This window comes from Periophthalmus magnuspinnatus, chromosome 9, assembly GCF_009829125.3.
Source record: "Periophthalmus magnuspinnatus isolate fPerMag1 chromosome 9, fPerMag1.2.pri, whole genome shotgun sequence".
Classification (NCBI taxonomy): domain Eukaryota; kingdom Metazoa; phylum Chordata; class Actinopteri; order Gobiiformes; family Gobiidae; genus Periophthalmus; species Periophthalmus magnuspinnatus.
Genome location: NC_047134.1, coordinates 16,363,094 through 16,386,282, shown reverse-complemented (window position 1 = coordinate 16,386,282; position 23,189 = coordinate 16,363,094). Strand labels below are relative to the sequence as shown.

General features: G+C 40.4%; 2 protein-coding genes across 5 annotated transcripts; both read right to left on the bottom strand.

Annotated features, from left to right (window-relative positions):
- Positions 1–14: 14 nt before the first annotated feature.
- LOC117376878 (rapamycin-insensitive companion of mTOR-like) lies at positions 15–18,051 on the bottom strand. 3 transcript variants are annotated; one of them, XM_033973432.2, is made up of 38 exons: positions 17,954–18,051; positions 17,781–17,828; positions 16,521–16,618; positions 13,283–13,347; positions 13,065–13,196; positions 12,902–12,965; positions 12,367–12,493; positions 12,102–12,271; positions 11,779–11,846; positions 11,301–11,368; positions 11,128–11,210; positions 10,968–11,055; positions 10,553–10,643; positions 10,404–10,470; positions 10,232–10,312; positions 9,698–9,798; positions 9,427–9,592; positions 9,248–9,349; positions 9,122–9,168; positions 8,916–9,051; positions 8,439–8,638; positions 8,019–8,145; positions 6,709–6,873; positions 5,788–5,864; positions 5,639–5,717; positions 5,456–5,565; positions 5,292–5,379; positions 5,112–5,204; positions 4,926–5,032; positions 4,607–4,836; positions 3,432–4,509; positions 3,237–3,314; positions 2,615–2,922; positions 2,332–2,532; positions 2,095–2,247; positions 1,900–2,023; positions 1,674–1,812; positions 15–1,604 (listed from the first exon to the last, which is right to left on the bottom strand). In XM_033973432.2, exons 1-38 carry the CDS (start codon positions 18,000–18,002, stop codon positions 1,524–1,526), a joined length of 5,289 nt encoding a protein of 1,762 aa, XP_033829323.1. In that variant the 5' UTR covers positions 18,003–18,051; the 3' UTR covers positions 15–1,523. The 3 variants fall into 3 exon arrangements, with proteins under 3 accessions (XP_033829323.1, XP_033829321.1, XP_033829322.1); XM_033973430.2 differs by lacking the exon at positions 3,237–3,314; XM_033973431.2 differs by lacking the exon at positions 3,237–3,314 and having other exon boundaries at positions 2,615–2,874.
- A 2,115-nt stretch (positions 18,052–20,166) lies between these two features.
- c9h5orf34 (chromosome 9 C5orf34 homolog) lies at positions 20,167–23,133 on the bottom strand. 2 transcript variants are annotated; one of them, XM_055224493.1, is made up of 11 exons: positions 22,841–23,133; positions 22,661–22,750; positions 22,018–22,293; positions 21,529–21,746; positions 21,349–21,447; positions 21,160–21,280; positions 20,996–21,087; positions 20,842–20,908; positions 20,661–20,749; positions 20,548–20,594; positions 20,167–20,406 (listed from the first exon to the last, which is right to left on the bottom strand). In XM_055224493.1, the coding sequence occupies exons 1-11, from the start codon at positions 23,042–23,044 to the stop codon at positions 20,228–20,230; spliced, it is 1,482 nt and encodes a 493-aa protein (XP_055080468.1). In that variant the 5' UTR covers positions 23,045–23,133; the 3' UTR covers positions 20,167–20,227. The 2 variants fall into 2 exon arrangements, with proteins under 2 accessions (XP_055080468.1, XP_055080469.1); XM_055224494.1 differs by lacking the exons at positions 20,996–21,087; positions 21,160–21,280 and having other exon boundaries at positions 20,184–20,406; positions 22,841–23,097.
- Between the last annotated feature and the right edge of the window lie 56 nt (positions 23,134–23,189).

Here is a 23,189-nt window from a genome sequence, read left to right as displayed (position 1 = left end):
CACTCCTTATTCCATGGCATTTCATTTATGTTTTATTATTAACAATGCATCCCTTTAGGATTGTATGTTTCTTTAGGTCAATGCCCCAAAACATACTGTACACATTATACAAGGGAAACCACAATTCAGGCAAAAAAGAAACAAAACCTTTTAAATTATAATACAGTCTTGAGGAAAAATATAAATAACTTTTCTTCTCTGGTTGAGCTCACTCTATGGTACAGACATACAATAAATAGATCGGATCTGAAGTCACTCAGCTGATCTACAAATCATCTCTCTACAAGTTTTTTTTTCCTTTTTTTAAAACTTTTTTTGTAGCAGCATTAGAGCAAAAAACACAAGCCAATGGAAACAGCCATTCCTGTTTCCATGGAAACCTTCGACAAACCCCGCCATCCTCATTTAATGTTATTTTAAAAGTCTTCCCAGTCCCCATCTTAAGCCAAAGTTAGCAATATTGCATTGTGAAAAAAGATCTGGGGGGTACCTAAATTCCTACAATGTTATGGTGGCATGTAATGGCAACCTTTTTTGTTAGTCTTACAAGCGGGAAAAACATCGAGGTGGCGTTGAAGTTTGGCCATGCTAGTTGCACATGCAGAGGGAGTGAAGCAGAGGTACATAAGTGGGGATATCCATTGGACACAGGTAGTTCATGAGCAGAGTACTTAATACGTAATGAGTTATACAACTGAAAAAGTTCAGACACTATTATAGAGCCACCTCCTGAGATGTCCCGAAACTTCAAAGCTTACTTATAACATAATAGGTCCTATGCAAGAAAAAAAAAGCCAAAACTAACTAGTATTAAATAACGTGCTATTGTCTTCATGTACTAGATAAAAAAACAAAAAAAAAACAATTGCTGATTGTCTGAGAAGAGAAGTACTTGGCGGTTTGTGTGGATGAGAAAGAGGCTTTAGGTTGTAGTAGAAGTTGTATGAGGTGAAAGCGACGCACTGGCTATAACAGAGCAAAGGTAATAAGAGGGGGAGTTTAAAAACGGCAAGACCCATGGTAGTGTTTTGTTTCAATAGAATAAAATGAGGGTCTGGAGGAAATCACAGGGTATAGACACAACGACATGCCTTAATTCATTTCATTACAGTAAACACCATCTCAGCAGAGAGATAAAATGAGGCCATCTTAAAACACAGTCTTTTGTCATAATGGTCCAGCTAGGTTGATGTTTAGGATTATGTTGATGTAACTGCACGAGTTGCTGGAGTTTGCCATCCCTTCAGTTTTTGGTTCTCTTATAATAGAAACCATCAAGTCTCCAAGTCAAGTGTGAAACAGCATTAGGCGTGCATCTAGTTTCCAGATAGTGACTTAGTTTGAAGCACTAGTTTGCTTGAAAATGATACAGACTTCTGTCCACATGGCCACAGTGATCTGTTTGAACAACAGAAAAATGCCATCTGCTTCCGAGTCTTTCAAATCAGATCATTTTCATGCTTGGGAAATGGATTTGAATTTGGTAAATGGCAGGCCTGGGGCTGTGGACAAACAGGAGGGGATCAGGATTCAGAAGCAGGGTCCATGTCATCTTCTACAGGTTTTGGTTGCTTTGTGAGGATTGCTTCAGCTTCCTCGTACATCTAAAAAAAATATATATTTAATAAAGGCAACATTCATTGTACCAAAAGACAAGTGAGGTGGTTTCTTACGGGCATGAATTGCACATCCTGGAAGAGTTCTTGTATGAAGCGTCTGGAGGTCAGGCGAAACATACAGTGAGCCAAAAGGTGAGAAACCTCAGAGTACAGGCAGATGTCATCAAAAGCATAAGGGAACTTTTCCTTTATCCTGAAAAAAGAAACAAATGTATTGAATTTGTTTTTTTTACTGGGAGTTATAAAGAACTTATTTTGACTGAGAATATAAAGTATTTACGTCAGTAGTCCTGTTTCATGGCCTTTGGTTCCCACTGAGGAGCTGAGGTTGATTATGAGGCGAAGCACCTCTTTCCTCAGCAGGACTCTGGAGGCAGGCCCGTCCTCAGATATTGCCTTTCCATCTGTAAACAATATATGTTGAAAATATTGAAAGGATTATATATTTGTGTGTGAAATTATATTTTTTTCTTACCAATAACAATGTCGGTGGGAGTGGGAGTGCCACAGATGGAGCCCTGTGACACAGCTGCGTCACTGCAGCCGGAGACTCCCGAAAACTTGGACTGAGGCATCACCTCCAGACGATGTCCTGTCTGACCTCCCCACGACTGGAAGTCGATGTATTCTACATGAAAATAAACATATGAACTATGAAATATATGAACTAAAATGTGTGTGCCCGCTAGAGTTTGTCAGTGCATGTTTGTACCTGTCCGAGGGTGTGTGTTGAGCTTGGGCTGAGTGCAGTAGCCCAGGACACTGGATCCTACGCAGTAGAGACAGTTGTCGTCAGAGTGGTCCTGAAGTCCAGTCTCCTCAGAATCAAACAGGTGGTTCTGGTTCTCGCCTCGACTCGCCATGAGCTCAGAAATACTAAACTGCTGCTTTAACAAGGGGATTGTGCGTTCACCTAAATAAAAAATACAATTTGCAATGAGTGACAAGACCAAGTATTCTTCTTTTACTCAAACTGAAGGACTGAAAAACTATACCGTCTCCATCGCCGAAGAGGAAGCGTTTTCTCTCCTCAGATGGTGGACTGATTCTCTGCTGAAAGTAGGCCGAGTCGCGGATGTGGAACATATCATTTATGTCCATGGGTAATGCCAGGCCAACGTAATCATCATTACATCCAAAAGTGACACTAGACACCATAGAGCGCACAGAAGAGCAGCGATGCAAGGTGCTTTGGTTGATGGGACTGAGTAGTTCCTCTTTATCCAGAGAAGCAAAGCTCAGAGCTTTCAAAAACCTAGGCAGGCCAAGAGGAGAGGAGCGTGAGAGGATCCGGGGGGAGAGACTGGGACGTAAAAGGATCATAGGGAGTAAGTTCAATGGATTAAAAACATGAAACAAACTAGGGACATGATTTATTATTGGTTACAAATTTACAGCACTGGCAAAAAAACAACTGATTTTGAATGCTTAATGCACAGGGAACACTTGCCACTAATATTAAAAAAACAATACTAGAGCCAAAATTGGTGAAGAAGTTAAGAATTAAATGAATCAACAAATACTAAAGTACTACGTGCAACATCCAAACGCAACCAGTAATCCACAGAGCTACAGGCAGCGACTACTCTATGGGGGACACTAGCGTGGTCCACCCACCGCGGCACAAGTGTTCTGGACAGCCTGCGGTATTTTAAGACGCTGGCATCAGGACAGGTACCCCTCCTATCTGTCATCCTGGAACTGTTTGACTGTGGTGGTCTGTAGTCTGTTGTAGAAAACCTTTTCACAAGCAATCTTTTTTCATTATCCGTAAAATCATGAATATATTTAAGTACGGTGAGCTGTAGTTACCTGCGAGGTGTGAGTCTAGAGTCCAGGCTGCCGGTCTTCATGGTGATGGTGTCTGTGAACAGGACGTCTTTAGCGGGAGATGCCAGAGCTTCACTGTGAGACAGAGAGGGGTGTATCCTCTGCTGCTGCAGTCTCTTGAGTGTGGCATAGCCCAGAGCATCTCTGGGACTGGTGTACATGAACGTGCAGTCGGCCAAACTCTTGATGGTGGTGACTGAGGGGGATTTGAGAGATTGAGCGCGGCGCGGGAGAGTGTGTGAGGACCCCGGTGGTACCAGAGACACAGTGGAGGACTTGGATGTGGTCATGTGGTTGGTCTGTGCCTGGGGGGTGAGGGACGACAGAGTTTTGACTGTTTTGGCCGAGATGACAGTATTGAGGCTGACACAATCTGATGAGTCCGGCTCAGGTTCGGGATGCTCGGGGTTTCCTACAGTCTCTCTGGAGGGGCTGGAGCTCATGGAGCTGATGCCGCTGGTTGTAGTGTCCGTGTTAAAGCTCTGACTGCGACTCTTAAACTGAGTACCACCTCCTCCCACATTACCTCCTGTAGAGGAGCCACCATCCCCCGCCAGCCGCTCGCGACTGGTCTGCTCCCGCTCCCTCATGTGGTGCTCTGGAGCTCCATGTGCAAGACCACTCAGCCCCAAACCAGAGACCCCACTCCTCACTAATCGCCCATCTGTCAGCTGCTCATCAGACCCGCCCCTGGTCCCAACAAAGGAGGTCTCCAGGCTAACAGTGGGGCTCTTGGGCATTCCTCTGCCATTAAATACTGGGGTGAAGACATCACTCTGGTTTGGGCTATACACAGATGGCTCAGTAACTGTCCGGTTTCTCCTCATGCTCTTGAGCTCAGTCGGTGTGCGGGACCCTGAAGGCGTTTTAGGGTCACTAGTGGAGCGGATTTTCTTACTGGGAAGAGACAAAGAGTTCAGGAAGCGTGTTCGAACAAAACGTGAAGATGCCAAAATGGTGAAGGGACTGCGGTCCTTCACTGGCTTGGAGTGGGAGATATAACAACTATCATCTGATTGGTCAAAAATGTCACACTTGTCATCGTCCAAGATGTACATGTCTGAAAAGAAAATGGAACAAAGAAAGTTAACATTAAATAAAAAGGTAAATGTAAAAAATATGTATTTGTACAGATCATTTTAAATGGTTGTACTTACTTGGTTGCGATTCACTCTCACTGTTGTGCCGTGAGCTGGTGGACTCTGAGTTCAGACTGAGAGTGCTCGGTACCGATGAGAGTTCAGAGGTCAGCTGTGTATCCACCTCGTCCGGCGTAACAGGCCACAGCGTCCGGCGACTGTGTCTCACTGCATCCCATCCAAACTGTTTGAGCACCTCACAGCCCTGCCTGGTCTTAGAAATAACACCCAACACATAGATGCAGGTGCTGTAGAAGAGGTTTATAAAACAATGTTATGATGAATAAAAGTGACATTATTAAAATACTACAAGTGCGGGATATTATCATAGGCTTACCCTCTCACTGACAAGACTTCACAGTGTTGTGCCAATGCAAGGATATCCGGAATGACATTCTCCTCCTGCAGAAGATTCAGACCCCAGTTTGAAGACCCAATGTTGCCCTGTGTGAAAAACCAAACACGCATTTATTACACTTAGTTGTGTTGTTAAGGCACAGGTTTGATTTGTGCATTAACTGACCAAAGCCCATAGAGCAGCCTTCAGCTGTTTGATGCCCTCCCAGGTGTCCAGCATCGGGGAGCGGACCATGTAGCTGAGGTCAGGAACTACACTCTGCAGACAGAGGTCCACAGAAGATTTAAACGAGTTAGTTGAACAATTTTAGCACCAGCATCAAACAAAACAAAACAGTGCTCTTACCTGAGCCTCCAAAAGGTGACAGCCCGTCTTATCATGGACAAGCTGACCGTACAAGTGCACAGGTAGATAAACATTTGGTCTTTGTAACCTGTAGAAACAAAGACATAAGAACAGAGCTTTGCAGTGTTTACAGCACATTTAACTCGCATTGTTTAAGTCCACACCTTTGGTTGCTGCGTCTGACATAGTTGTCGCCATCAACAGGTTTTCGATAAGTTGTTAGTGCTTCATTTAGTTGCTCTTCTATCAAATCCACATACTTAAGATTGTATTCCTGTAAATACAATGCAATTCATGAATATCAATTTCATCTGATGATGTTTTGTGTAATGTAATAGCTAAAATACCTTTTGCCATTTATCCAGCTGTTTGCTCACATAGCCCCTCTCATTGAGGTAAGAAAACCCTTTAGGTATGGAAAGAAACCTGGCATAGAAACAAATGACATGAATAATGATGATTGAACTGTACGCTACACAAAGCAGAACACACCCACCTGAGGAGCAACAGAAGGCCTTTGTCTCCTAAATGAGACAGGGCTGGTTTTAGATGAATAAGAGCATGAAGATTAGCCTGCAAAACAACAAACCATGCTTTAGACAAAATGCCAATCCCCTAGCCTGACCAACCAAGACTAACCTGGCTCACGATTGATATTTGTATCACTGAGGTTCTACACATTTATCAATCTGAAATAGCCCTCGATGAAAGCAATTAGGAAAAAGTGCAACGTTATGATGAATATTTGAATCTGATTGGTCGAAGCGCCACGGCAAAACAAAATAAATCCAACTTTTGTTACATCCAGTGACGAGAAAAAAAACAAATAGACCTATCCACAAAAGCAAAAAGTGTTTACCGTCTGCACATTTTTCACAACAAAATAGTGTCAATTTTCGGTAAAGTAGGCTGAAGTACATCTCTTGGTGTCCCAGGTTTGTTTTCGTTGCCAGGGCACTTCAGCTTTGGCTTCCAGACAAACCTCAAATGCTTTTCTGTGATTGGGTTGCCTGCTGTTGGACAAATCTGAACCGAAGCGAAAGTATGTCAGGATGGATTCTCTCATGAGTTTGTGAACTCAAGATATCACGTGAATCCATCTTGCTGTACCAAGTTAAGCTAAGACCACTCTTCCTTATTCTTTAAAAAGCATTGTCTGGGACCTTGTCTTATCTCCCCGAGTTCACATTTGTGTGATTGCCAGGCAAATAAACCAACCAGAGATAAGCATTTGTAAAAAGAAAAAAAAAACATGGCAGCTTTTCCTAGAAATGTTCAAAATGCGATGTATAAAAATCTGAATAAAAAGCAGTGCTCTCCCAAAAGTTTGGTGATGAACCATTCACTGTTTGACGTGAGCAGGGTCCCAGCTCCTGGGGCCTTTATTAAGTAGCAGGTAAAATCTAAAAGGCGTTACCTTATCCTCACAGGCTTCATCCAGGATATCCAGAGCCTCCATTGAAACAGCTTTACTGTGATCGTGGAGCTGGGTAACCAGCAGCTCCATGCCCCAGCTGCTGAAGAAGTCCACACCTGCCCTCAGCAGCACACGCAGGTGTTTGGTGGCATACAGCCGACACGTCTGTCACACAAAATACAGGATCACCAAGTAAGTTTAAACGCCCCATATTACGGTATTTTCTGACTTAGGTTATAATTTTGTTTCCTCATCACAAACATACCTGGAGTAGCGTTTTGCTTTATTCATGTATTTAACACACAAACCCTGCATATTAAAGCCGGGTTCTTCTCTTAAACAGAAAACACTCTTCATTGTTTGATGTCATGTGGTGATACAGGAATTTCTCCACTATGTTTTTATACTCCATGCACCTTCTCTAGAATCATTTGGTTAATTTCAGTAACCAAATGATTCTAGAGTGATTTCTATAAGGCGGAAGGCGAAGCTCTCGATTTACCGGTCAATCTACGTTCCTACCCTCACCTATGGTCATGAGCTATGGGTAATGACCAAGGACAAGGTCGCGGATACAATCGGCCGAAATGGGTTTCCTCCGCAGAGTGGCTGGGCGCACCCTTAGGGATAGGGTGAGGAGCTCAGTCACACGGGAGGAGCTCGGAGTAGAGCCGCTGCTCCTACACGTTGGGAGGAGCCAGCTGAGGTGGCTCGGGCATCTGCTCAGGATGCCTCCTGGACACCTCCCTAGGGAGGTGTTCTGGGCATGTCCCACCGGGAGGAGGCCCCGGGGAAGACCCAGGACACGCTGGAGGGACTATGTCTCTCGGCTGGCCTGGGAACGCCTTGGGGTCCCACCGGAGGAGCTGGAGGATGTGTCTGGGGTGAGGGAAGTTTGGGAGTCCCTGCTTAGACTGCTGCCCCCGCGACCCGGCTCCGGATAAGCGGAAGAAAATGGATGGATGGATGGATGATTTCTATAAACCCAGCAGTAATTTCAATTTACTGCTGGGTTTACAGAAATCACTACTGAACAAAAGGTAAAAAGATGGCTGTTGACAGCTACCAATGCATGACATCACAAGGTGGAACAGAGCGTGTTCAGCTTTGGAGATGTAAACAGACTAATAATGGATTACTCAAACTACAAATGTATGAATCAAACAAAACAACTCCAGGTATGTTTTTGAGGAGGTAACAATATTACAAATTAAAGTGCACACCAGTCAACTTTGAGTAATATAGGACCTTTAAGGTACCATGTATGAATATAAAAAGAATAAAATGGTTATCCTTTTATCCCAACTTACATCAGTAGCAGCGGTGAGAATCTTGGAAAGGATCACTCTGGCAAGACCGTCCGTGCTGTAGTCTAGAGTTGTCACAGCGAGTTTCAGCACAGCATCCTGGTTCTTTACCGAGCACATATTCAGCAGGCTGCAAAAAACAACAGGAAAAACATTGAAACTGGCCAATGTTTAAAAAAATAATATTGGTTGTTTTCAGATTTAAGACTACAATCATTAATGGTAGGTGGAATATTCCAGTATGTGCTGTAATTGTGATATTTTAATAAGAATTCAGAGAAACAAAAACACAAATGCTGAAGCTAATTATATTAGTCACATGTCCTAAATCCCTCTATATTAATCAAAATACAAAACAAAAGATGCAGGCATACTGTTGAAACTTGTCAGTGAATCTTAACATCTTATCATCTTAACACTAACCACTGAAACAGGCCACATTTCTCCAGCAGTTTGACGCCTTGTGGATGTGCTGAGAGCGTCCCGAGGAACAGGAAGTAGTGTTGGCTGAGTGTGGTGAGCAGGCCGTTACTCTGAAGGGAGCGCTCAGGCTTCAGGCCGGAAGACGAGGAGAGCCATAAAACCATGTCCCTGACCAGGTCCTCCAGGTAACCCTGCCCATCCTAGAGACAGCAGCACATATGATGAATATTACAGTATAAACAATATGGTAAACAAAAAGGTTTAACTAGGATTACTATCGAGCATAATAAACTGTACACCAATAAAAGACTACTGGTATATTTAATTGCATGGAATAATATGTTTAAGAGTTAAAGTGAAATCTACAATTTGTCAGCAGAACAAAAATGTCACAAACTTATTACATACATTTACTTGCAGTGTATAGAAAAAGGGAAAGCATCAAATAATTTCACAATACAATAATCGTAAAACTACCTCATCAGAGTCCATGAGGAACTCAATAAACTGACAGCCGACCACAGTGAGTTGCCTGGCCTTCATGTGATCCAGGGCCAGGCCTGCGTACAACTTACTGCTGGGTTTATAGAAAAACAGCAGCCTCCGCACAAACCTTAAGAGTATAAAGCAAAATTTGATTAGATTGTACAGTACATAATAGTAAACCCAACAAAGCCACCCACCTGTGCATTTGTTCATCTTTATTGTTCCTGAGGTTTACGTGTGGCCACTGAAAAGGACATTTCATGTTATCAAAACGCAATAAATTTTAGACACTTTACTTCGGAAACTTTTTAAACAAGATACACCTTGAGAATTGTGGCGATGAGCAGCCAGTTCCATTCAAGGTTTTGCTTATGGTTGAGTATTTGACTGTCTCTCAAGTTCATCATAAGTGCTTCTTCTGTGTCCTATGTCCAAAGATATGACACATACTATGAAAACTACTGTGTGTGAGACAACTGTGTATGGCAATTATTGAATGTACCTTAATAACATAAATGTCTCGTTGTGTCCGTGAATGGGACTCTCTGCGGTTGTGAGAGGACACTGATTTTCGGATGATGTGGTCCAAGTACAGACTGTAAGGTTTTAGGCCTTTTTTCTTCTTCTCATGGAAACGTTTCAGGTTATTGACAGCTGCACTTGCTCGACTAAAACACAGAAATTAGAAGAAATCAGAGACATTTTTAATTAATAATTTTAGATCATTTGCCATGAACTGGGTGTCAACTGATATGTCAATTGTATGTACTTACAGTCGTTTTTCTTGGGAAATGTCAAATGAGGCTGCCATGTTAATGAGTGTGGGCAGGCAATGCAAGTGGTGACTGTGAGAATGAGGAAGGATGGTGTTTGCCTAAACCAAAAGAAAAATAATAGGTTTAATATTCATTATTAAATTGTATACATTCAAATGTGTACATGTTTTGCTTTTAGGACATTTGAATAGAGTCTAGTGCCTAAGTTTTTAGGTCTCATAGCTATGCATTAAAAACCTGGCTGAAATGCTATAATAAAAAATACATTACCATCAAATATTTTTCTTCCCTAATCTTCTCCATTTTTACATTGTGCATTCAATTACATATTTATTTTAACTGAGTCATTTACCCATCGAATAGTATGCCCACTTAACTTTGCTATAAATGACAATACATCATATAAATGTCATGCTACTCCACAGATTATGTAAAAAGCAAGACTTCCTTAAATAACAAAAATCAAAACCAGTTTATGCATTATAATTTCTATACAAATTAAAATTAATATATTTTTTTTCTATTTCTTACCATGTGCAGAAGCTCTCCCAAAAGTATAGTTGCCCTCACAGCTAACTGATCATCGCTGCTGGTCACAACTTCTACAATACCCTGATTGCACAAAAACATAATGCATAAGGTTGTTTACCACACAACACAGAAACAATCAGAAGTATGCAGATTGAAAAAAAAAAAAAATTACCTCTAACAGTCCGTTTGTGATGAAAGCTGACAGAACAAAAGCCAAATAGTTGTCCATAAGATCTGGCCTGAAAAGGAAAAAAAAACAAACAATCATTTAATTTGTGTAAAAGCAAACATAACACACAAGATTAAAATTGCTTTCCATACCTGGAGCGTGCACGATGTGGTAAAATGACTTTGGCCTCAGCAGCTACAAAGCCATCTGACAGTCTCCATGTGTCCTGGAATCTAGCAGGATCTAAAACAGTACACACTACTATAAAGTGATCGCATAACCCAAGGTGGTTATATTTTACAGTTATTGATTTTTCACAAGTATTGACACCTTGGATATAAAAACAAATTGTTATTAATCTTTAATACTGTGACATTAAGACACTATTAATGTATTTCTTTTACTGCATAAACTCATTTGCGTCTTTAATTTTCTATGATTATACAAATCGGTTTACATTTTATTTGAATGTTTCTGCCAAAAAAAACATAATATTAGAACATATAGATATTAATTATTGATATTCCTTAACACAACCATGTTTTCAATGAGCAAAATCACAATTACCAACACTTAGAAGAGCTTCAGTGAAGTCCTGCGTTACAATGGGCACAGGGAGCCTAAAGATCTCATACAACACCTCCAACAACCCTTTCTGTAGAGGAAACAAAGCAGTTTAGTTTAACAAAAGCAGGGGATAAGAGATGATGTGTGCCAGCCTACTCACCCTAACCTCCATATTTGGTATGCAGAGTAAGCCAATTAAAGATTGGATACCAGAATTGCCAGCCTTGCATAGGTTGATAATCCCTAAATAAAAAGGTACAGGCAGAAGTTCAGAGAACATTACACTCAACAGTTTTAACAAATTAAATGTAAAGTAAAATCACTGAGCCCCACCAGACCACGAACGAAAGGCAGCTACAATTGCCATTCGACTTGACAAAAAACGTGACTCTCGGTCTTCCCTGCAGAAATTAAAATGCACATGTATATTAAAATCCATGACAACTAAAACAAAAAACTTGGCATAGATTATTTCCACTTAAAACTGCAAATATGTTAAGCATGGGTCCTTTGTATTATTAATTGTACATTCCTGCTTTGATACATTTTTAATTGTCATTTTGTACATTTTTGTGCATAGATTAATGCCAATTGGCATTTTATTGTCTATTAAGTCTATTGTCTATTAGAGAGTTCAATTACATTGTATCTTTAAAAACAGATCCGGTGACCATACATAAACACATCCTGAACTTTCCACATGATACTGTGTTGTAATATAAAAACACAGGTAACAGTAAATACAGCAAAATGTCACCTCACCACACACGTATCTATAGTAATACAAATGGAGATTTATAAACACACTCACTTGAGTTGTCCCTCAGCTGTGTCAGCATTATGGCGATAGTGGAAATCAGTGAAAGGTGCAAGGATTTGCTGAAAAAAAAAAAAAAAAAAGAGCAAAAACAATTATTAAAGCTTCTAGCATTAGGGCCACATAAGCCCTTTACATAACATGTGTGCTCACATGGATCCAAGCCTGCTAATTAAAGTCCTATACAAACCTATAACTGTTACATATTTTTTCACTGGACCAAAAAAGGATATTCAGTAAAAGTTTTTAAACAACAGTCATCTCCAAAAATCTGTGATAAACACTGTGATAACTTATTTGACATTGTGTAACTATACCTCGAGCTCAACATCCACCCGCACAAATTGGCGAGTGTGCGGATGATTGAGGAGATGAAGGATGGTGGTGATCAGCGCTTCATTGATGCGACTTAGTTGACAATCAATAACACTCTTCAAGATGGTGCTCAGACCACCCCGTTTAGCCACCACTTCTGGGTTTTTCAGAGCTGCAGACAAAAGGCGTGTAATTCCAGTTCATTTAAAGAAAAAAATTACGTCTAAAATGTGGCAGAGTATACGCTAGTAATGGGCCTACGCTTACCTAGTTCGCACACAATTGCAATGGCTGCACGAACCATGCGGTCACGTTCTTGTAGACCATCAGTGCCCACAGCAATTAGAGAGTTTGCGATGGAGGTGGGAAAGAGCATTGCGTTGACAGTGATGATCTGAATGAAGAGGGGGCACACATGAGTAACCAATTATGGAAATCAAGGCAGAATTTTTTTAATGAAAAGTTGTATTCATAGTATTGGTAAGAAAATGTTTTAGCTGATACAAGAGATAAAATATAGCATAAAAGAAAAGGTCTTGTTGATTGCATTGTGAGTATTTCTCTGGGCGAACCCACAGTCAGGGTCAATGAGCATGCATATGTTGTTTTGTGGCAAGTGTGTTGAAGAGCAATGAGTCTTCACAGTAAACCACAGAATCAGCTATAAATATCTCTACAGTCCACAGTTTTGTACAAACTATTTACACACCGACACCACTGCTAACCCTATGGTCTTTTTGTTGGCACTTAGCCGGCATGAAGATAAAGAACATAAGGGCATCAGAACTTGGAAGTAACATACCTTTCGAACTAGTCTCAAAGCCTGAGTCCTTTCTCCTTCATTGCTCTGCTGGATGTCAATGCATCTAAAAAAACATCATTAATAGTTAAAACAATACTGAAATGGAAACATCATACAAAAACACTATTTACAAAGATAGCAGTTATTATACAACAAATCTCACCTGGAGATTAAATAGTCCACTTGTAGTCTAAGGACCTTTTGCAAGACGTTGGTGTCTTTAATAAGGTACCGTAGTGCCCGCAGTCCTGCAGCTCTGACCTCCTTAGCCTCATTTAGCAGAGCAAGGCGTAAACTATATAGAATCATCATTACAATTAAGTATTTAAGTATTACATGCAGTGTACGTTTACATTCAAAATAAAAAAATAAAAAACTTACCAAACTATGATTTCTTCATACGTAAATCCAAACTTCTCCTCTTGGTGGCCTACACTGCATAGCAGCTTTAAAACAAGAAGATCATTTCATGATTAAAAACAGGCATTCTGGGGGCAGTAGAAGTAAAATATTAAATCTAGTTTTGCTATAAATTAGTCATCTTATGAGTTGGCAGACATGTGAATGAGTGCCCAGGCTATTTAAAAATGCCCAGACTATTTAAAAATTACACAAGTAGAGTGTGAAGCCAACTTAAAACTTGATGTAAATATTGCATTTTAAATATGTCTGTACAAATTACATACATATGTATGTATATGTACGTACATATATGTATGTAAGCTCAATAGCAGGGTAATAACACCAGAGCAGACCCACCAAGGCTAGAAACCGAACACTACTGGAAAGGCATATGAGGAGGCAGCACATAACAGTGGTGCACAGTGGCTGGTAGCTCTGAGAGAAAACCACAGCAACCTCCCTGAACAGAATCCAGTCACTATCACAGTGGCAGACATCCAGGAAAGAGTCTCAGGTATGAAAAACTGGACTGCACCAGGCCCTGACATGATCCATGCCTAGCGACTGAAGAAACTCACTGCTCTCCATGAGCGCCTGGCAGCACAAATGAACCAGCTGCTAAAGGGTGGGACTCACAGTGAATGGCTAACTGAAGGGAATACGATCCTCATCCAGAAGGATTCCCATCCAACTATTGGCCAACATGGAAGCTCATGTCAGACATCACTGTGGCTAGGATAGGTGGGCACATGGATCAATACATGAGCAGGGCACAGAGGGATATTGGCAAAGATACCGGGGGAGCCAAACATCAGCTCTTTGTAGACCAAACACTCACCCTGAGACTGCAGATTCTGTCAGGCCAACCTGTGCACTGCCTGGATTGATTACAAGAAAGCCTACGACTCAATGCCACACACGGATCACTGAATGCCTGGAGCTGTACAACATCAACAGGACTAAGAGCCTTCATTGCAAACTCGATGAGGTTGTGGAAAACCACCCTTGAGGCCAATGGCAAGCCACTTGCACAGTCGACCAAATGTGGCATATACCAAGGAGACGTACTGTCCCTGCTGCTATTCTGCATAGGTCTATGGATACCGACTCAGGAATAGGGCCACCATTAGTTACTTCCTCTACATGGATGACATCAAGCTGTACACTAAGAATAAGCGAGACATTGACTCACTGATCCACATCACCAGGATCTACAACACAGACATTGAAATGTCATTCGGGTTTCAGAAGTGTAGCCGGATGGTGACAAAGAGAGGAAGGTAGTTCACACAGAAGGAGTCTCACTCCCAGATGGAACAACAGCAGAGACCGAGGACAGGTACAAGTACCTTGGTATCCCACAAGCAAATGGCAACCTTGAAGAGGAAACAAGAAAAGCAGCCACGGCAAAATACCTCTGACGAATAAGACAAGTCCTAAGGAATCAGCTCAATGGCAACAACAAGACCCAGGCAATAAACAGCTACACCCTGCCAGTAATCAGATACCCAGCAAGAATCATAAGCTGTCCAAAGGAGGAGATACATACCACAGACGTTAAGACATGAAAGCTCCTAACCAGGCATGGTGGGTTCCATCCCAAATCCAGCACCCTGAGACTGTACGCAAGTTGTAAGGAAGGAGGCCAAGGACTAGTGAGTGTGAGCCACTGTCCAGGCATGAAACATCCAAGATCCATAAGTAAATCAAGGACAAGGCCCCAACAGATGACGTGCTCAGCGAATGTCTCAGGCAGTGGAGTGCAGAGGAAGAGGTGCTGGAGATACCATCATGGGAGGACAAGCCCCTACATGGGATGTACCACCATAACATAAGGGAAGTAGCTGATATCAAATCAAATCCAACGAATGGCTTGAGAGAGCTGGTCTGAAGGACAGCACAGAGGCACTCATCCTGGCTGCACAGGAGCAGGTCTTAAGCACCAGAGCAATAGAGGCCCAGAACTGCCACACCAGACAAGACCCAAGGTGTAGGCTGTGCTAAGAGGCCCCTGAGACAATTCAGCACATAACTGCAGGGTGTAAGATGCTGGCAGGGAAAGCATAGAAGCGGTGGGCATAGTGTACAGAAAATATCTGTGCAGAGTACAGATTGGAGACCCCAAGGTCAAGGTGGGAAACACCTCCAAAGGTAGTGGATAATGATCGAGCAAAGGTCCTGTGGGACTTACAGATACAGACTGACAGAATGGTGATGGCGAACCAACCGGACATTGTGGTGGTGGATAAACAAAACCGTTGCGGTGGACATTGCAGTACCAAGTGATGGGAACATCAGAAAAAAGGAACATGAGAAACGAAAGAAATATCTGGGGCTCATAGAAGAGCTGGAGAAGGCATCAGTGGTGCTCGTGGCCATTGGAGGAGGGTGAGGATGAGTTTTTTTATAATGTGTGTGTGTGTGTGTGTGTGTGTGTGTGTGTGTGTGTGTGTGTGTATATATATATATATATATATATATATATATATATATATATATATATATATGAAAATTAATTGTTGCAGACAATATCCCCAATAACACCACTGACCAGAAACCTCACATTTGATTTAAAGGTGTCACTTCATTCTTATCCACAACACACCAAAGGGATGGCTAAGCAAAGGCAGTGTGAGTAAGGGCTTGTTTTGAATCAGCAGTGATGTCAGAGCCAAAGCAGGCAAAATGGAGGGGAAAGGGGGTGGGGTGGGGGTAGAAGGACATGTGAAACTCTCCGGGGGGATTAGGTCACCCTCACTGTCCTGAAACCCTTATAAGGAATCTGCATGGAGCACTGACCGACGTACACACAGATTCATCAACACATGATGCAGTCTGGGCAGTCTTAGCCTTCTTTCTAACAATGGCATCTAGTTAAGTCTAGACTCAAGGTTTATGGCCACCACTGCAAATGTCAGAAGTATACAGAATACAAAACACAATTGTTGTAATTATTTTTTAATATTAAGTGAAGATATCTATATTTCTATACTGTCAATTTTAATGATCCAACTGCATATTTACCAGATATTATCAGCAATTATAATGCCATTTGAAAGTCATAGGCGAGCTAGCACTAGTCTGAATTTACATTTTCTCAGCAAATGTTTTGACCATCTTTACAAGATTATATATATATATATATATATATATAAATAAATAAGCTGAATGTGATTGTACAGTATATCAACTACGCTTTGTAACTTAAATAACATACCTTTATGAAGTTGTTCAGGTGGCCCAGTTTACGCATGTTACTGACCCCATGTGGTTTGGCCACATTTTGGACAATTTCCCGGAAATTTTCAGATGGTTCTGCAAGACAAAAAAAGAAAATACAATGTAGCCAAGATATGTATTTAGAGATATTGCCATAATACTACCCAATGAACCATGGACGATATGAGGGAAGGAAGTTGGTTTAGCTGGCCAAAATAATAGTATGTGTACAGTATAAACAAGGTCTAGACCGCAAGCAATAAAGAGGAAGCATGGTTTGTTTTTAGTTCCCATTCATGATCACTTCCTACACAAATTGCAAGATTATTTAGCAGGGGTTCTGACTGGAGGGGGTAACCAGGAAACCCAAAAGGCATCCTTCCTACAGTTAAGTTGTATGCATTTTGTAAGAGGCCCCATAGGCTGAGCCAGAAATTAGGAGCAACTAGAAAACTTGTGAAAATGTGTGCAACAGAAAATGATAACAAATAACATTTCTGAGATGAAATGTGTTATGTATATGGTAATGAATAATTGACAAAAACACTTACATCTGCAATTTATGAAGAAGTCGATTTGCTTTAAATTTAAATAGCATTTTCTAAAATGTAAATACTAAATAACGTTCAATTTCAAAATGAACCATGCTAAATCAGGTGAAATCCCATCATGCAACACAAAATTTTTATTCACATCGAAGACCAGAACAATTGCAAATTAGAATCAACGTTGCTTTCCCACTAAGCAGACCGCATTTAAAATTTTTGGACAATATTAGCAAGAAAGGTAAAAAAAAAAAAAAAAATGCGACGAAAGAGGCTCCCTGACCCATGTAAACAAACTGATGCAGACTTAGTCACGATAAGAAACCATGCGAAGGTTAATGGCTATGGAACTCATACACTCACACACAATTCAGTGACTAATGTATAATTACATAATTTACGAATAGTACAGTAAAATTAGCGATATTCTACACATTCTGCAATCAAAACAACAGAGCGGCGTCATGGCTGGTTAGCTGTGGGAGCTAGCGCTAACTCAGCTAGTTAGTTAGCCTGCTACCGCCTGTTATTATGGATACTCGTTCCTACTCTTGGTAGGTGGATCAGAAAATCACAATTAATACAATGACTTTGACAGCATTAAATCCAGAATACAGAGAGGTGTATGGTAAAGCTTCAAATAAAGGGTGTTGTACTCTTACTCAAAATCTATTTTGAACAATAACTGCTTTCAGAGATGTGATGAAGCTTACCTCTCGTCAGATCCAGCGGTACGTTTTCTTCCCCGCTGTCATTCCGACCTGTCAAACACACACGCGGCAGACATGAGCATAGAGCACACTACAGACAATATGAGCTGAGAAAACTCAATTACTGCAGTACTGGACCCCGAGGTGTACAAATGTACCGAGTTTTTCATGCTTACCTCGCATCCGAAGACTCCGGATAGGACGGCCGCGGAAGCTGGCCGCCATGTTTCCAGGAACATACACAACACCGGAAACTTCGTGGAATATCGCGAGAATCTGAGAAGAGGGTCTGATGTTTGATGGACAGTGTGGTGCCTCATGATGAGTTTGTCTATATTATGGGTTATGGTTTCATACATTTTCATTACTTTATTTAGTATAATATTTGAACAATAGCATCATTTAAATGTATTGAACCATAATAATTAAAATATCCATTCACGTTTGCACAGTGAAAACCTAGACTATAGCGGCATAGTAAAAGCCAAAAATGCCAAAAATGCATAATGCATACATAAACATAACAAAAAAAGAAAATTGCAACACAGTCATTCAAATGTTTTTTTTTTTTTTGTTGTTTTTTTTTTTTGAATGGTATACATTCAGAATTCACTAAAAGTGAAATGGACAGATGCAAAAAGCTTGGGTAATATTTATTCAGTCAGTAACTGGCCTGTGAGGATGAAAACAATATATAAATTAAAATACTGTGAGGGAGGAGGAGCTCGGAGTAGAGCCACTGCTCCTCCACGTCAAAAGGAACCAGCTGGGCATCTGCTCAGGATGCTCAGGAGAAATACTGTGTTCCAGGCATGTCCGACCGGGAGGAGGCCCCAGGGAAGACCCAGGACATACTGGAGGGACCATGTCTCTTGGCTGACCTGGGAACCCCTTGGGGTCCCACTGGAGGAGCTTGAGGATGTGTCTGGGGTGAGGGAAGTCTGGGAGTCCCTGCTTAGACTGCTGCCTCCTGCGACCTGGCCCCGGATAAGAGGAAGAAAATGGATGAATGGAAAATACTGTGATAACATAACATTTAAAAGAAAGAAAAAAGAAAAGTCTGAAACCTGAAAAGCTTTAAAATTCAATAGTATATTTTGCATGTTTTTACTTTGTTTCACTTTATTAACTGGAAAAAGTGAAAGTGGCATAGGCCTAAATTCATAATGATAATTGTATTGCGTTGACCAATGTCAATACAAATGTTATAGAAAATATTTACCTTTTTTTGGCTGTGACAAGTGAAAAAGGCTGAAAAACAAGATAAAGAAACTGTAAAGCACTGGTTTGTTGAAACTTTACATTGTCATTGAATTTGTTTATTTATTTCAGGGACCCAGGATTTTTTTTTTTTTTTTTTTTTTTTTTTGAAAGATATGGCAAAATTAGTCATGGGCTAATTTTGTCTGCAGTCTGCAAAATAAAATACATTTTCTGTTTAGGGTCAGTTTGTATCAGGTACATCTACGTCATCATAAACATCTTCCTCAGCTGTTGTAAAAACATGAAAAAACTGCATCCATAAATACAGGCTACATCTGATAATGTATCGTTTCAACAGATAAATGGAAACATATCAGAATCTCTCTGGTCATTTCTATCCACTCTGGTAAAACGCAATATTTGTTAAATCAGTTTGCAGGAAGATGATTTCATAAAAAATGTTAATCCACTAGGTGTCACTATAAATACATTCTAGGATCAGCAACCTTCTCTACCCAACAAAGGCAGCAATGGGGTCACTTGGTTTCAATTGTACAATTGCTTATGTAAAGGGCGGCACTTCAAAAGACTTTTGATTTACTTTTAAAGAACAACTGTGTTAAGTATTTCTTGGATTGCTTGTCTCATATGGACATTCACATTCTTTCTTACTTTGCATTCATGTGTGCAATTGGATGTTACTTTTTTTTTTTTTAACATTTTAAGGCATGTTTTAAAATAACCAAATTGATACAAAATAAATATTTACAAAGCATTAGCTTACATTGAATTTCCATCTTCCTTTCTTATGTATTTATTTTGGCATTTATGCATTTGGTTTTATTCATTCTAAATTTCAAACAAAAAATAAATAAATGTAAGAAATAAACACAATAAAAGGATCATTATAAAATGCGTTGATGGTAGCCAAAATATAACTTACCAGCTCTTTTGGCAAATCGGAATGTGGTTTAACAAATGTCCTATTCCTTTAAAAGGGCTGATGCTGCAACAGTGAGTTTTTGCGTCATAACCATTACAATAACAAAGCATTTGGTAATATTTTTCAAAACCTGCAAATTGCTTATTGCCAAGTCCTTTCCATCTGAAACCAATAAATGTGTCTCTTGGTTATAGGCTCTTCAGGGATGTCAAATAATGTTAAAATAAACTCACAAACCACTTAACGTATGTAGTATTTATTATAATTTGGGAGGAAAATGGCACAGGGTTTAGAGCAGGGCAGTCTATATACATGAAGCTGAAGCTATGGCAGCATCAATGTCTGCTATGGCTTTAGATGTCCTTTGAAGAGCTTCAGCAATGCTTTCTGCATTTTGTGGTTCCTGAATCGCCTCAGTTGCATATCTACCATCCTGTTCACAGCATTTGTGAGCTGTGAAAATAGTATCATTATCCAGGAGAACTGTACTTGGGCATTAAGGACATGGGGTTTTAAGTTAGGACAGGAAATTATTTACTTAATCAACAAAATGTAACTTCACAGGTATAATGTAATGTAAAAAGTATTAATTAGCTATTTAGATACCATCACATTTAAGGATACAATTAAATCGTTTTATCTTTTGTAGCTCCTCTTCCACAATGTCTGACCTGATATTTAAAAATAAACAGTACAGTTGGGACAACTTTTAAATAATTCACAGCAAAATTGCATACCGTCTGTGCATATCCACATTTTCCTCATTAGCCATGGATGTGGTAAAGGTTTTAGCAGATTTTGTGCTATCAAGACAGGTCAGTTTATCCTACAACAAAATAATAATAAGTAGCACATAAGTAGTAAGACAGTAGCAATATTAGCAATATTTATAAATACAAAGCTTTTTATTATTTTGACCTTTTGTAAACAGTTAGGTGCAGAAGACTTCAGAGACTGCTTGGCCTGGATATAACAAGTGAGAATTCTACAAAACAGAAATTTATGAATCAGTTTAATAGGGAATAAATGTGGCTGTTGATAAATAGTGAATAATGAATGCAAATCAGCAGACCTGCTTGCACGATTGACAATAGGACATATTGAGTAGAGTTGTCCAGGTACATCAGGTGGGAGGCAATTAAGGTGATAGGTAACTTCTTTCACCTCAGAGGCAATTACAAACTTTTCTTAAAATTCGTGTCATTTTGGATATCTGAATAGCTTATAAAATTCTACCTCTTCTGACAGCAGCTCATGTTTGTAATGGGTAAAATAGCTGTTCAGGATACCATTGGAATGGATAAATGAACCATCTCCTGGAAACACTTCAACAACAGGTACGCTCCCCTCTATAATCCTTCAGGTAAGATTTTAAACATTGCAAACCCAAAACGAATCAGATTCTCAAAGCAATTATTTAGATACCTGTAGGTAACCCCTTGGCACCACATTACTTTTACAAGTTCTGCTGGGACCAGTTGTGTCTCACGGTTTTGTTCTTTAGCCAAAATGTCTGGCTTCCATCTAACAAAAACATAATTTAACATTAATCATTGAACACACAATAGGTGATGTTGATAATACAAGTGAAAAATTGTTATGAACCTGTGCCAGTGGGGCAAGGAGCAGCTGAGGGAAAGAGCCTGAGGAAGTGGGACATTGACTTCACCTAAAGGGCTAGAAGTGATGTCTGCTTTTGTAGGACTATCACTATGAGATTTCCTGTGTTGCTTTGCCAAGGAAAGAGGATGAGACCATATAGAGGGGGGACAACTACACGAGTGATGTTGTATCACTGTGACAGATTGAAACATCTTCTCTGGCTGAAAGGACATTGCTCATAATGAATGAATTAATCCATAAATTGCCATTAATAATTCTAACAATCCTTTTTTTCATTATATAAAACAGAAAAGATGGGATTCAATCTGAGATTCTACAGATTTAAGGACATTAAAGTCTCTCATTTAAAAATGTATAATGATGTCAAGTAAAGAATGAATTGATCGCTGATAAAGCTATCACCGTCTAATCAATTAAGGATGTTGAACATGCATCCAAAGTTGAACATATGAAGAACCTAGAAACACATACCTTTGGGTTATCTTTGCTGATTGATACAGGAGATCTGCACCTTGATCTTACAGTTTCATTTTTAGTCTTTCCTTCTGTGGGACAACTTGACATAGATTGTGTACTGCGCTGACTTACAGTACATGTGAATTCAACAGTGAAGTCTTTGCCCAAAGGAGAGAGCATCAACACAGCTCTCCCGTCCACAGACCTGATAATGGTTTCACCTCCAGGTCCAACCTCAGCAGGCTCACAGGTGAGCGGCCACTGCACTTCTGAGCTATGACTGTAAAAAGACTTCAAAATAAAAGGCACTATAGTTTACAAGCTCATTTTTGTCTCCACTGTTCTGGGGGAGGGTCCACCACCTGCTTGTCTCCTTGAAGATAGGGCTTTGTCCACAGTAAGGCATTAAACTAGTCCAAGCTCCAAGGAGAAAAGCAGGCGATGCCATCAGGTAAAGTTAGAGGTCAGATCTGAGGGAAAGCAACAGTATGGACGCATAGCATGTTGGTACACATGTTTATACTGTGGGACGTTCTAGACAAAGCAATACCATCTTCATGTTGACAAGCAAGTAGTAGACCCTCCACCAAAAATGTTACACAGTGCACCTTTAAAATGTATTTTTAAAAATATTTAATACATGTCTATTATAGAATACCTTTTTCTGGTCATCAGGTATAAGTTCGTCAGGCAGATATGGTTGGCTTGCATACTTATTTCGAAATGCCAATGCAGTTGCCATAATATCCTAAAAAATAACCAGAATTCAGTGATTTATGGTAACCTGAAAGTGACAACAAAAACTGTGTATATTATTCCACCAGTTTCACGTGTCTACCTTATATGCGCTGATGGTGAACTGGGTCCTCTGGCGGACCCTCTCGCTGGGCAGCAGAGGGTGACTCGAGGGGTTAGGGCCTTTCTGCAGCACAAACTCAGATCCACAGGGCGACAGTTGTAATAGAGCCCCGTTTACACAGCCAACCTCCACTGACTCATCTTCATACATTATCATCGACGAAACAGCGCTATTTGTTTCCATAACAAAGCAATGTAAGCTTTTACTTCGCGGAAAAGTCACTAAAACCAACTCGTCTTCGGTACAGTTGACGTTTGTAGTTGGCGCTTTGTGCTGACAACAAAAATGACAGGAAACCGGAAGTTGAGTTTCTAGTTCGTGAACCAGC

Bases quoted from the DNA above. Each gene is read 5' to 3' on its own strand.
- LOC117376878 (XM_033973432.2), bottom strand. From the start codon at position 18,002: ATGGCGGCCAGCTTCCGCGGCCGTCCTATCCGGAGTCTTCGGATGCGA. The intron at 11,211-11,300 runs GTGGGGCTCAGT...CTTTTTATTTAG, and splicing joins TGCCTTTCGTTCGTGGTCTG to GGATTATCAACCTATGCAAG. The intron at 8,639-8,915 runs GTAGTTTTACGA...TGCTGTCTCTAG, and splicing joins TCCTCATGGACTCTGATGAG to GATGGGCAGGGTTACCTGGA.
- c9h5orf34 (XM_055224493.1), bottom strand. From the start codon at position 23,044: ATGGAAACAAATAGCGCTGTTTCGTCGATGATAATGTATGAAGATGAG. The intron at 20,909-20,995 runs GTCTGCTGATTT...TCTGTTTTGTAG, and splicing joins ATTGTCAATCGTGCAAGCAG to AATTCTCACTTGTTATATCC. The intron at 20,407-20,547 runs GTATCCTTAAAT...GCCCAAGTACAG, and splicing joins AAAGATAAAACGATTTAATT to TTCTCCTGGATAATGATACT.